Consider the following 14,825-nt stretch of genomic DNA (forward strand, 5'->3'; position numbering starts at 1 on the left):
ACCTAAATTTTTCTCTGGTACATTCATCTGCTTCCTCAACCACATTTTCTGTAGTTTATAAATAACTACATGTTAAAACAAGTCAGAACAAAGCATCATCAAAACATGGGTCCCAAGTACAGTCACCCATTAGTATACAGAGGGATTGGTTCAGGACCCCTAAGTATACCCAAATCTGCATACTCAAGTTCCACAGTTGACCCTGTAGAAACAGTATACAGCCCTCTATACACACGGGCTTCACATCCTGCAAATACTCTATTTTTGATCTGTATTGTTGAAAAAAATACTCATGTAGGTAGACGCGCTCCATCAAATCCAAGTTGTTCAAAGGTCAACCACAATGTTAAACAGTTAGAAATTAATGCCAGTGTAATACATCCAGAACTACATCTTTGTCATTGATTAGCTTCCTTGTGAAATCTCTTCTGTACGATGGTGAATATATGTTGCTGCAAGAGGAAAGATGAACATGCTCAAGATTGTTCACTTCTACCACCTGCACTTCATTTTATAGTATGTGCACAGCAACTTCAAAAACCTGTACGTGAGAATTCTCAGCATCACAGCCTCTGCACACAAGTACCCCCAGCCTGACTAAAGTACAACAGAGGCTAGGGAACGGCCAACTTTTCCCAACTTGAGGGAAAAAATGTTAATAAACAGTTAAAATGTTTGAGTTCTCCCACACTGATTGTTTTCTAAAAGTTTTGGTGCTTAAAACCACCTGGCTGGTAATGAATGAACCAAGAAAAAAAAATAGATATCAATGGAAATGATTGGGAACAGTGGATCACAGTTCAGTGGACTGTAATTTTCATATATGTGTGTGTAGTTGAAATATTGCTAATAGTGCTGTGCTCTAAGGTAGTCATAATTTCTGAGAGTACAATTCATGGCTGAATTAAATACATAAATATTTCACACTTTGTAAAAGGAGAGTCAGGACTCCAGGTGCCTTATCACCTACCTGCATGTGTGTAAAACCTGTGGCTGTGGAACAAGGATGTTTTCAAATGGTAAGATTTTTGTTGGCCAGGTGCGGTGGCTCACTCCTGTAATCTCAGCACTTTGGGAGGCTGAGGCAGGCAGATCACTTAAGGTTGGGAGTTTGAGAACAGCCTGGCCAACACAGTGAAACCTCGTCTCTACCAAAAATACAAAAATTAGCCATGTGTGTTGGTGTGCACCTGTAATCTCAGCTATTTGGGAGGCTGAGGCAGGAGAATCTCTTGAGCCCGGGAGGCAGAGTTTGCAGTGAGCTGAGATCATGCCACTGCACTTCAGCATGGGCAACAAAGTGAGACTCTGATTTCTGTTATTGTTGATATAGCTTTTTAAAAATTTGATTTGCTTAGCTTTTATTATTTTTTAAATGATAGCATACCTACAGCATGGGCACATGCAAAATCAGTAAATTGTACTTTTTGTGCTTAGACCCAAGGGAACTTGATCTACTTGCTCTTATTAGGCCAGTTTTTTTCAGCATTTTAAAAAAATAGACTCTTTTCAAAAATAAACTATTGAAATTGCTGCTGAATGTTTCTGCATTCTCAGTCAACGTATTCTAATTGGAAGTAAAAGGCCTCATAATACCACACCTCTTAGACTAGGCCTCTGCAGACTCTGAACAACGAGCAGAACCATCAATAGTGCAGTTGTGTTTTACCCAGCAATTTCCTGTTTTCCCTTTTATCTATTGATTTATAATTCTCTATCTTAAAAGGCCAAACTACCTTCTAAAAATATACAATGCTCTATAAATTGTCTTTGCTCATACTACATTTTTAGAGCACTGGGCCAGAAATGAAGGCATCTTCTAATCTTCCCTCTGAGATTACCTGTACTTTTCCATCTTACACAGCCCTAGGGATCTTTTGTCAATGTAATGTGTCAGGAGATGTTTAAAGGAAACATCTTGCCATAGGTCCAAGATTGTCAAACTCGGTTTTATGATAATTTCATTTTCTCATGACTTAATTCCTGGTTCTACTTTATGTCTACTCCTCTTGGTTCACTACCTGATTACCATTACGTCCATTCTTCCTAATCATGTATATATTCCTCTTCCTGGAACCCTTGTACCCACATTGTAGCCATCAGAGTAATACTGCACACACATTTTACATACCCAAGGGACCATGTGTTAGTAAGTGTTAGCAAGACGTTTGAGATAGGGTGGAGAGGATAAAGCATTCTAGACTATAATAGCACAATATCACTTTACTTTTATTTTTCTGAAACATGAAAACTGAGGCTTGAAAGAAAACACTGAAATTTGTTTTTCCCCTTACAGAAATCTAATCTAAAGAAATAGTCTACAAGGAAAACACTTAAAATCAAAATGGATAATCTACTGTTTTAATGTACAAAAAGGTTTGCTTTCATTTCTGAAAGATAATTTCCCTGAAGATGGACTTCTGTGATTGAAGTTTTTTCTTTTGACAGTTTAAAGATATAATTCCTTTTTTCTGGCTTCTAGTTCCTTTTGAAAATTGAGTCATCATTATTACCAGTGTTCCATAGGAGGTTCTCTATCTTTCTTCTCTGTTTTAAAGAGTTTATCTTCATCTTTGTCTTTATTAGCACTTGGTCTATGGTATGATTCTCCTTGTACTTACTCTTCTTGGATTTGCTACGTTTCTTAAATATGTTGGTTGATATCTATCATCAGTTTTGGGAAATTCTCAGCCATCTCTTCAAATATCTTCAATCTCTTCAAATATTGTTTCTGATCCATCTTTTTCCAGTACTCCAATTACACATGTTAGACCATTCAACTGTGTCCCTCAAATCTTACATTTTGTTCTATTCTTTCCATTTTTTCTCACTATGCTTCTGTTTGTAAATTTTCTATTAACCTGTTTTGAATTCCCTAATCCTCTTTTGCTGTGACCAATCTCTTTTAAACCCATCTGATGGGTTTTTTATTTCAGACATTTTATTTTATAGTTGTAGAATATCTATTTGATTCTTATTTATTCCAATTTGCTATTGAAATTATCTACCTTTTAACCCATTTGTCTTTTTCCCTTTTAGTCTTTATTTTTAACATTTATAATGGTCATTTAAAGTCCTTGACTATAGATTTCAACACCTACGGTCCCATTCTAATTCTATTCCCTTTCATATGCCGGAAAAAATGACCACATGTTGTACAAATCCAGCAGCATCTTTTCTCTCCATCCACTGTGCCCGGCCTAAGTCCTATTTTAAAAGGTAAACAACAAGGTCCAACATGAAGATAGAAGAAAAGAGAACTGGAGTCAGTATACTGCAGGCACATGAAGTGAGAAAACCAGTCAATAATTTAGTAAAAAAAGACCAAAGGGCCAATCTCCTTGGAAATCCCATAGAAACCCTAGAATTCTGGAGCACAGCCTGCAGGTCCCTTTGAGGTCCTCCTTGGATAGCTGTTTGTGGTTCTTTGGTTCATGGGAAACTACAAGCAGTCAAATGTGTTATGTAGTAATAACTCATCATCTTCTCAAGAAAACCCAGAGATGCATTTATTTTCTCCATTATATTGAAGTTAGCATTACTACCATTATTTCTGTATATTTAAGAATGTTGACAACAGCAAAATTCCAAAAAGCACTAGTGAGCAAAGGCTATTAGAAGTGGCTGAAGGGCTTCCTCAGGTTTCTCCAGACTGCAGCCCTCCAGATTGTAGCTGCCTTTCTGCCTGCAGGTCCACTAGAGCCTATGAAAAAGCCTGGTGGGTGCTATATTCACTCATTACTGCATTTCTGTGATGTGTATGGCAACCCATAAACCAGTTTACCTGGCATGCCACTTTACTTGCTCCCCAGCATAATTCCTGCGAGCACCCCCTTTCACACTCCAAAGCATCCTAGCTTGGACAAGATTAGATGGTTTCTTCTAGCTGCAGGCATAGCTTCTGCCGAGCAAACACCGAGAGAAGAAAGCCTGTCGCCAGCAGCTGATTCTCCTTAAAGCTCACCATGTTTAGTAGGTCTAACTGGGGTCTCTCGAGTACAAGGAAGAGAAAGAGCAGCCTGGTGATTGGGACAGTGCCGGGAGGATGAGGTTTCTGGAGGCGAATGGGAATGGTGCAGGCAGAGGAGTGGGCATCCTGAACTGAGGGAGCAGCATGAGAACAGCGGGGACTCTGGGACGTGCAGGGTGCTTGAGAAATGCGGTGGTGACCCTGCAGGATGAGGGAAAGCCAAGCTTGGGAGATAGGACAGCACCTGACTACAGGGGGCTTCCAAGAACTGTCTGAATGATGTGGCCTTCAACCTGCAGGCAGAGAGGGAACCTAGGAGGGTAAACGGGTTATCAGGCCAGACAGGGAAACACGAGGAAACATTCACAGATGTAAAATGCATCTTAATCCTTTCAAATGATAAAAGCAAATCTGGAAACTGGAACTTGTCTGCCATTTGGAAGTTTCAGTTTTGTCTCTCCCTAACGATGCAAAGAAGAATCAAAGGGGTCATGCTTTATGCAGAGGCTGGCAACCTTGCCCTGTGTAGTAGGTGTTTTAGGCTCTGTGGGCCCTACAGTGTCTGTCACAGTGGCTCAATTCTGCCAAAGCAGCCATAGACACTACACAAATGGGTAAGTATGACTGTGTCCCAGTAAGACTTTATTTCTAAAAGCAGGGGGAAGACTGGGTTTGGCTTGCAGGCTGCAGTCTGCCCACACCAGCTTTCCCGAAGGAGGCCTCCCCGGTAAGGATTCTCTCTATGTAAACTGAAGTACTCTCATTGAGAGTGTTTGCTTTTGAGACAAAGCTCTTGAAGGTGGGTCATGAAGACGCTAGTGAAGGAAGGTGTGTGGTTAGGTTGGCAGTGGAATTCCTGGGGACTTGAGGGCCAGTCACAGCCGCCAACTGCAACCTGTGATAGGGACTGGACCCCACTGGAGTGACCAACCTGAGAAGACAAGACAAGCCCCACGCGGCCAGAAATTACCTCGGCTTGCTCGGCTGCGTGTACGGATGCCCAGCGCGGGGGTGGCGTCCTCCACGGAGGGGGACGAGGTTTTCAGCACAGCTTTCATGTTCTCGTGCTCAGCCGCGTCCTCTGCATAGCTCAGACCCTGTGGCTGGCTCGGGGTCGCCGGAGAACTGCTGGAGAACTTGCCGGACTGCAAAACCAAGGAGCAGTTAGCAGGTGCGGGAGACTCCCCAAAAAGCCAACACAAGCTTCTAAAACTCGTGGTTAAGGCAAACCTCCTCTCCTCTGTCTTATTTGTTTTGTTTGTAGCACATTCATTATGGAAGTCACTGAGGTTGTTAACTAATGACAAAACATCCGTGCCTACAGGAAGATCTAATGTGAGACAGAAAAGCCCCTGGCCCAGAAGAACCACGACCCACTCATCTGTTGTAGTGGGTCTCTCTCACTCACTCAGATCCCCTCAAAGGTTGGCTGCCAGGAGCGACTGGCATTGGCTCTGGGAAGAGCTAAAGCTAAATGTGTTTCTAACACTAAAGCCCTGATATGAGAATTGAAATGAAATATCCTTGCCAACCAAGCATATTGAGCCTCATTTTTTAACTTAGTGTCAGGAAGCAGTTACATTTTTCTTAAGTATCACTGATGATGGTAGAATTACAGAAGTGGGATTCAGTCACAGAAGCCCAGGATGTTAAGAGTTGGGAAGAATTCTTCTAGACCTAGTCCCACCTTGCTTTTATGAAAAAGGAAATTGAGGCCCTCCAAAATGTGGCTTGTCAAGGGCCCCAAAAGAATTAGTGTCAGGGCCCAGAACAGAACAAGACACAGGAATGTATGCTTATTTTCTCTAACTGAACAAAAAGTCAGGACATATGTATTTTAAAAGAAGTATGCTGGAATGCCATAGGTACACAGTGCCAAATATCTGGATGAAGAACTAAAAGAAGAATATTTGCAAAGAACAGCTCCATAGATTGCTGGCTTCCTTTTTCACTGGTGTCTCAGCCACAGCAACAGGGTTGGGGACACATCTGTGGCTTGTAGCATCTACATGGCTCTCTCCTCATTTTCCAGGGCCAATTAGTGACCCCCTCCTTGGTCTCTGGTTCTTGCTCCTGCATCCAGGGTGTGGGGAGGAGCCCCTGCCATCCAACACTGCATGCACATTGGCCCATGGGAGCCATTAAGACCAGCAGAGGAAATGGGCACATATCAGAGGCTGCCTACTGGCTGGGGACAGAGGCTGTGGCCTGGCCCTTGGCCACTGCCCCACTTCCTCTTTGATATGAGGACTCTTTATGTGGTTATTTCAGAATCCAGTTTTCATATTTAAGCTGCCAAAGGAAAACTCCTTGTCCACTTTTCCAGCAGCAGGGAGAGAACTGCTAAACCTGCCACTATGTGACATGGTTACTGATTAGCTGGGCTCAGGGACAGCTTGGAAAATGCATTTAACCCTTCGGTCCCTGGCACACGTGGCATGATGAGAGCCCTGCCAGGTGGTTAGTGATCACACGAAAACCAAACAGAAAATGTCCATGCATCATTTAAAGCACTGAACGGTGCTAACACTTCATGCTGATTATGTTAGGTTAGACCAGAGCATACACGAGGCGGTCAATGTGGCATTCTTCATGTTCATAAACGGTCATACCTCAACTTCCTCCTCGTCATCAGTCTACCCGACAGGACAGGACAGGACGGGACGGGACAGGACGGGACGGAAAAGACAGAAGGGATTCTTAGAAGGCACAGAAGTCAGCAAAGAGATCATCTCAGTGTCACATAAAATTCCAAGTAAATAAATTGGTCACCACAATGAGGACACATCCTCTTGGGAGCCGCCAGGCCCCACACTCCTGTCCTCATCTGGACACTCCTAGCGTGAACTCCAAGATCACACGTGACCAGAGTCAGAAAGGACTCACGGGGCCCCGGGCCAATCTTCTGGGGCTGGCCCTGAGGTTAACAGTCAGCTTACCCAATTCCCTGATCACCACAGACCTCACTGGCAGTTCTGCATCCTGCTGGGAGTGTCCTGCTCTGTGACCCATATGGCTTGGGTGGCCAAGTCCTTATGGACCCATTACTGCCCGACAGTCACCAAGGCGCCTCTAAGTGGACTGGCTTCCATTTGCTTGGCTCTGCCCATCAGCCGCCGGCCCTCCCATGCCACCTGGAGCGCAGGATCCCTCCCTGCCCAGGTCCTGGTTCTGGGCTACTGCTGTTCCTTCCACATGCAGGCCAGCCAGGACAAGCGGGACAACTGCTCCAGCAGCCTGTTCATATCACTCTCTCCTCGGGAGCATGACGTTAACTTTTGTTTCAACATCTCACCTGTTTCTCATGGTGGCCACCTGAACTGACTCTCTGTACCTTTAATTACTTTAGCACTAGATACATGTCTTTAAGTGACTTTAAACAAAATATCCCTTTTCTAAAATAGAGTGAAAAGTCACGTCAATCTCTTGATTGTAAATTAAACACAACTTTAATTTAGGAGTGTCCATGAGGTTACAGGGCCAGGCCAGCAAACCAGATTATAGTGTTTTGGGAATTGACTACACTTTTGGAAGTTAAAATGACAATCTGCTTCCAGTTCATCACATTCCACACTGCCTCACCCAAATGGCATTGGGACAAGAGACAACAGTCCTATCCCATTACTGTCTTCTTAAAAAAAAAAAAAAACAAAACAAAAAAATACAGTTTATTTATATAACCTGTAAGGTTGGGATTTTTTTCCAGCAATTCACCCATGTTTAAGGTGCTACATATATAAAATCTTGGCCCTCTCAACATCCCTAAAATTAATAATCATTCTTTTTCTAGAGGAGAGGAAGCTGGGGTTGAGCGAGGCTAAGAGTACCACCCAGGATTACCGCTGCCCTCCAACGCGGGAGCCCTGGCAGACCAGCCTGGGTTCTCACGGCCCACGTCAGGAGTGTGATGACCGAAGAAAGGCTGTAGTTGCCTCGTGTTGCCTTGTCTGTGTCACCATTTGCTCTAGGAACAGCTCTGTATGCAGGATGAGGAATTAGTTGCTCACTGATCCTAGCCTGGGGGGACCCCTGGATGATGAGAAAGAAAGCCTTCTGAATACCCAGAAACGGGGAGAAGACGAGGGATAGGCACTCAGGAGCTGGTGCGTGGGGTCTGCAGATTTTACCCTCACACCTCTTATCTCTAAATGCTACCACTTGCATCCTCATTTTATTCAGCAGGTACATTCAAGGTGACTTACTACAAACAGTTTTCTCTAAAATTTCTTCTAGCTCCAGTGTTCAGGAGGTCCATTCTAAGTCTGTTGTCTGGCTTTGTTTTCAGTGGTTTAAGTGGTATATATGTTATTTTTTTTAACCAGCTTGTGATGACTTTGGGATACAAGCTTGTCTTTCTTTATACTCACATCTTCCTTGGTGTCTGGGGCATTGCTGGGCACACAATGAGCCCTTAATAATTAAGAGTTGGAAAAATCCAAGGCTGTATATTTCTCCTTAAGGGACAATATCCTAATCTTCCAGCAGAGGGCTATCTTTCCACATAAATGATGTCACCTTGGCCATTAAAAACATGGACTAGACTAAGAATGAAGCCTGACCAAGCCTGTACTACTCAGATTTTAATGGGAATTTAGATATTTTTGAATCAAACTCTAGAAACATTCACCTCTGTTCATGATTGGGAAAGCCAAATGTTTTCAGAGAAAGACAGGATTTAAAAATTAGAGGGATCTGTAAAAAAATCTAAAGAATTTAGCAATAAATTTTGATGTGTCCACACAACTACAAGCATATTGGGCTTGTATTTTTCACCCTCCAATGTGTCTTATAGTCACAAAAATAAGCAATCTCTTTTTTAGGCTTTCCAAAAATAATATGGTGAATAAAATGTGGGCCATAGCTTGCCTAACATGCTTCCTGAGTTGCTGTCCTCCAAGAGGCTAAGGATCCTAACTGAACTCAAATTTCAGGAGAGGAGACAGAAGACTCTTGGCTGATGGCACTGGAATTCAGAACTGCTTGGGTTGCGGGTAGGGCTGTAGGAAGGGCTCCTTCTGCAGAAAAGCAACCTGAGCACTTCCTAAAGGTTCAGAAAATTCCAAGAAAACACGGAGCTTACGCAAAGGTGGATATTAAGAGAAATGATTAGCCCAAGTTTCTTAAAATTACAACAAAATTGGTAATTTAATGCATCTGGCTTTCCCTGTAAAGTCATGCCCTCAGGAATGTGGACTTCTAGAGAGCAGTAACCAAGTGTCCTCTGCTTGGCCTACTGCATACACACGTATCTGTGCACATAGGGCAGCCTCAATAAGGTCTTCCTAATTGGTTTTCTTCCTCCCCACAAAAAATCTGCCTGACTAGGGTTCAGTGGAAGCATGTAACTGCCCAGATGATGGCACGCCCTGTGGCTTAATCCTTTTCTCATTCCATTCCTTCTGGCAGCATTATACATTGCCAGAAGTCAGTGTGCTACTCAAATGCATGCACAGATGGGAGAAATCCATGGGCACCAATCCAAACCATGAAAAAAAACATGGAGTCCTTCAACAGGTTCCAAATATGACCTGTCAATATCAAATAAGACGACTTTATTATCATCGAGTCTGTTCGAGAAAGAATAAATAGTGACTAAAGGAGGATTCCCAGCAAATTGCAGCCTTTTGCCTGGAACTGACCTTACAGTAACAGATGAGGTAAGTGAGATACCAGCCTGGGTTTATGTTTCATAAAGGCACATTAAGGAAAAGGAAACTGCACTATGTATCTCTGTTGGTCTCTGACCTCTTCATGCATCCCTTCACCCTCCACGTTATTGAGCATCTGTCACCTGAATATCCACTGCCCCCAAAACCTGGTTGGGCTTGGGGCTGAAACAGGAGAGATGGGGAAAGAGCCCCAAAGCAGGGGAGACGCGTAAGTGTGCAGGGGCTCCCCAAGGTGCTCTAGGGAAACTCTTACTGGATTCACTGTCCTCTGGGATCTCTTTCCACCCTGATGTCCTGTGATTCAAGGGACAGCTGAAAAGCCATTAGATTATATCTTTGAGCAATCACATCAGTTTATTCAGATGCCAAAAATGGGGGGTCCATGTGTCAACTGGCTGGGTATACAGAACCATTATGATGCCTAAAACACTGAATCAATTCCCCAATCAGCACATTTGTCTTTCTATGATAAGTGGCATTATCTTTTATATTTTTCTTGTCTTCTTCCAACTTTACCTGCATCACAGAGGACAAAAATAGAATCAAACATTGAATGTCATCAGCCACATGCAGCACACCAAAATGGCTTCCATGTTCCTCTTCTAGCCATACGTTAACTTTACATCACCTAGGTCCTTGTTTGTTACATAGCAGATTTTCACAGAAATGGTAGAGGAGTACTTTAAGAGCACTTTTTTAAAAAGGAAATTTTTTTAAATAGTCAAAAAAAAAAAAAAAGTACAGTTTCCTAACTATGGGGAGGATTTCTGATTGATCTTACTTTAAAAATGAATGACATAGGAGAGGAACTGTGTGAAACTTACATCGGTGATCATCTTCCCTCTGGTCTTATTTCTCTCTCTGTGGTTGGCCCGTTTCTGTTTCTGCTGCAAAACCCTTTCCCTGGTTGTGCGATACTCTAGTGCAAATTCACTAATGATCCTGCAGAATTTGTTTATGTTCACTTCCCGGATTGCGTAAGGTGGATGACCCATAAAGAGTAAAAAGGAGTGGAATCTGCAAGGGAAAAACAGTAATGGCAGTGACTTCAGTTTTACGGAATAAAAATTACTTGTTCAAAGTCTCTCAGTAAGGAACCAATGTCAGAACTTAAAACAAATAATAACAATAATAAAAAGAAACACATAAGCTACACTCTCAGTAAGAAGACACTGTCCTTCATTCCTGGGGCTTTGAATTTATTCAAAGAGTCTTCTCAAGTGAAAATGCAAACAGAGGTTCAAGTCACTTTCCCACTGGAGGTAATATCTAGGAGAGATATTACAAGTAGAGTAATAAAATTAGTATTATTAGATAGATGGAGGTAATATCTAGGAGAGAGGACTTCAGCAGGTTACTTTTTCACTTTGCTTATCTATGTTTTAACATTTTTCTAAAACGTATATGTAAAACTTCTGTAAGAAAAATATCAAAGTAGTATTTTAGAAAAATATTGCACCATTTTTAGATTTTATGAGAATTGAATAGGAATAAAGAAATATGGCTTAGAATTTTTTTTGAATGAATACTTAAAATAGACATGAACATATTATGAATAACATGTTAATCTATAGTTTGTAAATAGATGCTGTTTTCTGAGTAAATATTTTGAAACACTTTCTTGCAGTATTACATATAATCTTAATTTAATTAGGAAACACCAAATAAGCAGAAAATAAATTTATTTTACCTATTTAATTTGTAAATAAAAATTATTAGACATTATTTAAAATGTTGTAAAAGAAATTACATGAGCAAGAAAGTACCCAATTTTTAGTCTTCAGGAAATGAGAAAGAACACACAGTGGGAGACAGAGGGAAATCTTTACATGAAACAAACAACATTATGTAAATGTACCAGTATTTATGGACAAAAAACATTTTATTACTCTACTTGTACAGTATGAATATGGATTTTTAAAAAATAAAGGACACTAGCTTACTCTTTTTGAGAATAATAATGAAGTAAACATAAATTTGTATTTAAAGTAAAAGGGCCTAAACAACGCTAACTGAAACTACCTAACTCTTAGAAGAAAACAACCTAGGAATTGTCATGACTTTGAATTAATATTTTAGATACGATACCCAAAGCATAAGCAACCAAAGTAGACAAACTGGACTTCATTAAAATTAAAAACCTTTGGCTTCAAAGGACATTATCAAGACCAAAAAGACAATCCAAGAGATGGGAGAAAGTATTTGCAAGTCCTGTGTCTAATAAGGGAACTGTGTCAGAATATATAAATGAATCTTACAACTCAACACTAAAAGACAAATAAAAAATGAACAAAGGATTTGAATAAACATTTCTCCTAAAAAGACATGCATATGGCCAAGAGGTACATGAGAAGATGCTCAACATCATTAAGGAATGCAAATCAGAACCACAGGGAGACACCACACACACCCACCAGGATGGCTGTAATAAAAGAGAAAGGCAAGAATAACTGTTGGTGAGAATGTGGAAAAACTGAACTTTTGTTACAGTGCTGGTGGGAACATAAAATGGTTTAGCAGCCATAGAAAACGATCCGGCAGTTCCTCAAAAAGATAAACACAGAGTTATTATATAACTTAGCAATTTTTCTCCCTTGCATAAAAAGAAATAAAAATATCTGTACACACAAAACCTTCTACACAAAAGTTCATAGGAGCATTATTCATAATAGCCGAAAGTGGAAACAACACAAATGTCCATGGACAGATGCATGGATAAACTAAAAACAGCATTTCCAAATAAGGCCCTGGGCAACTGGCCCCATCACCTCTCTGAATTCATCTCTCATGCCTTCAGCTACACTGGACTCCTGGCTGTTCCTTGAATAAGCCCATTTCAGGGCTCCAGACACTGTGTGTGGTGTACAGGAGCCCTGGAGGGACAAAGAGGCTGAGGAGCGGAGAGCCTGCTGGGCCTTGGGGAGGGGTGAGGAGGCCACTCCACAGGGGAGGACCACAGGCCCGACAAGGTGTCCAGTATCAGCTGTTCCCCGTGTCTAGAACATTTTCCCCACTGACAGCTGCATAATGGCTCTCACTCATCTCACAGATCTCTGCCAAATACCACCTCCTCTAAGAAGACTTCCCTGACCATCCTGTATAAAACAGCACCTTCTAACCACTCCCTGGCCATTTATACTCTTAATTCCTCTTCCTAGCTCTTATTACCACCTGACATTATATATTAGAAATATGATATGATGTTAGGATAACTCTGACTCAAGCCTGCCACTGAGCAGCATGTCTGGCCCAGAATGGGGAGGGGTGGACTTTGGGCAATGGCACACCAGTCTTGGTGTTTGTCTTCTGCCTATCTCTCCCCGTAGAATGTCAGTCCATTGCTGTAGTTTGCTAGGTTTCCCAGGAAAACTTTTGATATAATTAGGCTTTGTTTCACCCAAATCTCATCTTGAATTATAGTTCTCATAATCCCTATGTGTCATTTAGGGATCAGGTGGAGACAACTGAATCATAGGGGCAGTTTCCCCCATTCTGTTCTTGTGATAGTGAGTTCTCATGAGATCTGACGGTTTCATAAGGGCTTTCCCCCTTTCCTCAGCACTTCTCCTTGCTGGTGTTACGTGAAAAAGGACATGTTTACTTCCCCTTCCACTGTGATTGTAAGTTTCCTGAGGCCTCCCCAGCCATGCAGAACTGTGAGTCAATTAACACTCTTTCCTTTATAAATTACCTAGTCTCAGATATGTCTGTAATAGCACCATAAGAATGGAATAATATAGCTTTCTTCTCTTCCTCTCCCCTGTCCCTCTCTATGCCTTTCACAGTGCAACTGTAGCCTAATGGATCTACAGGAGTGAGTGGGTGGGTCTGTACATCCACAGAGCACAATAAGAAAAAAGGAAAGGTTAATATCACATTTAAGAATCAAAGACAAAATAACATGATTATCTCAATAGACACAGCAAAGGCTTTCAGTACAATTCAACACTCAATAAAAACACTCAATAAACTAGGTATTGGAGGAACGTACCTCAAAATATAATAAAAGCCATCTATGACAAATCCACAGCTAATGTCATACTGAATAGGCAAAAGCTGGAAGCATTCCCCTTGAAAACCAGCACAAGACAAGGATGCCCTTTCTTACCACTTCAATTCAACATAATGTTGGAAGTTCTGGTCAGGGAAATCAGTCAAGAGAAATAAATAAAGGGTATTCAAATAGAAAGAGAGAAAGTTAAACTATCTTTGTTTGCAGATGACATAATTCTGTATCTACAAGACTCCATCGTCTCAGGTTGTTACCTGATAACTTCATCAAAGTTCCAGGATGCAAAATCAATGTACAAAAATCTCTAGCTTTCCTATACACCAACAACAATTAAGCTGAGAGCCAAATCAAAAAGGCAATCTCACACACAATTGCCACAAAAAGAATAAGATAACTAGGAATACAGCTAACCAGGGAGTTGAAAGATCTCTATCATGAGAAAATATTGCTCAAAGAAATCAGATGACACAAACAAATGGAAAATATCCTATGCTCATGAATTGGAAGAATCAATATCATTAAAAAGGCCATACTGCCCAAGGCAGTTTACATATTCAATGCTATTCCTATCAAACTACCAGAGACATTCTTCACAGAACTAGAAAAACCATTTTCAAATTCATACAGAACAAAAAAGATCCTGAATTACCAAGGAAATTGTAAGCAAGAACAAAGCTGGATGCATCATGCTACCTGACTTCATACAACAGGGCTACAGTACCTGTGACAGCATGTACAGGTACTAGTACAAAAACAGAGACAGAGACCAATGGAACAGAATAAAAAGCCCAGAAATAAGGTCGCACACTGATGACCATCTGATCTTTGACAAAGCCAATAAACACAAGCAATGGGGAAAAGACTCCCTATTCAGTAACTGATGCTGGGGTAACTGGCTAGCCAAATGCTGAAGATTGGACCCCTTCCTTACACCATATACAAAAGTCAACTCTAGACAGAGTAAAAACTTAAATGTAAAACCCAAAACTATGAAAACCCTGGAAGACAACCTAGGCAATACCATCCTGGACATAGGAGCAGACAAAGATTTTATGACAAAGACACCAAAAGCAATCGCAACATAAGCAAAAACTGGCAAATGGGACCTAATGAAAGAGGTTTTGTACACTAAAACATACTGTCAACAGAGTGAACAGAGAACCTATAGAGTGGG

At 41.3% G+C, this 14,825-nt stretch overlaps 1 protein-coding gene across 9 annotated transcripts in view; it reads right to left on the bottom strand.

Moving 5' to 3' along the window:
- FHOD3 (formin homology 2 domain containing 3) overlaps positions 1–14,825 on the bottom strand; it is a 493,523-nt gene that overhangs the window by 9,707 nt on the left and 468,991 nt on the right. For 5 of the 9 annotated variants that reach the window (XM_074383563.1, XM_039463510.2, XM_074383565.1 and 2 more), the window contains 3 exons: positions 10,464–10,656; positions 6,583–6,606; positions 4,941–5,115 (listed from right to left, as the gene is read on the bottom strand). In XM_074383563.1, coding sequence (XP_074239664.1) covers positions 4,941–5,115; positions 6,583–6,606; positions 10,464–10,656 — 392 coding nt within the window. The remainder of the gene's footprint in view (positions 1–4,940; positions 5,116–6,582; positions 6,607–10,463; positions 10,657–14,825) is intronic. The other 4 variants (XM_074383562.1, XM_074383566.1, XM_074383564.1 and 1 more) reach the window with 1 other exon arrangement.

This window comes from Saimiri boliviensis, chromosome 13 (assembly GCF_048565385.1).
Source record: "Saimiri boliviensis isolate mSaiBol1 chromosome 13, mSaiBol1.pri, whole genome shotgun sequence".
Taxonomy (NCBI): Eukaryota; Metazoa; Chordata; class Mammalia; order Primates; family Cebidae; genus Saimiri; species Saimiri boliviensis.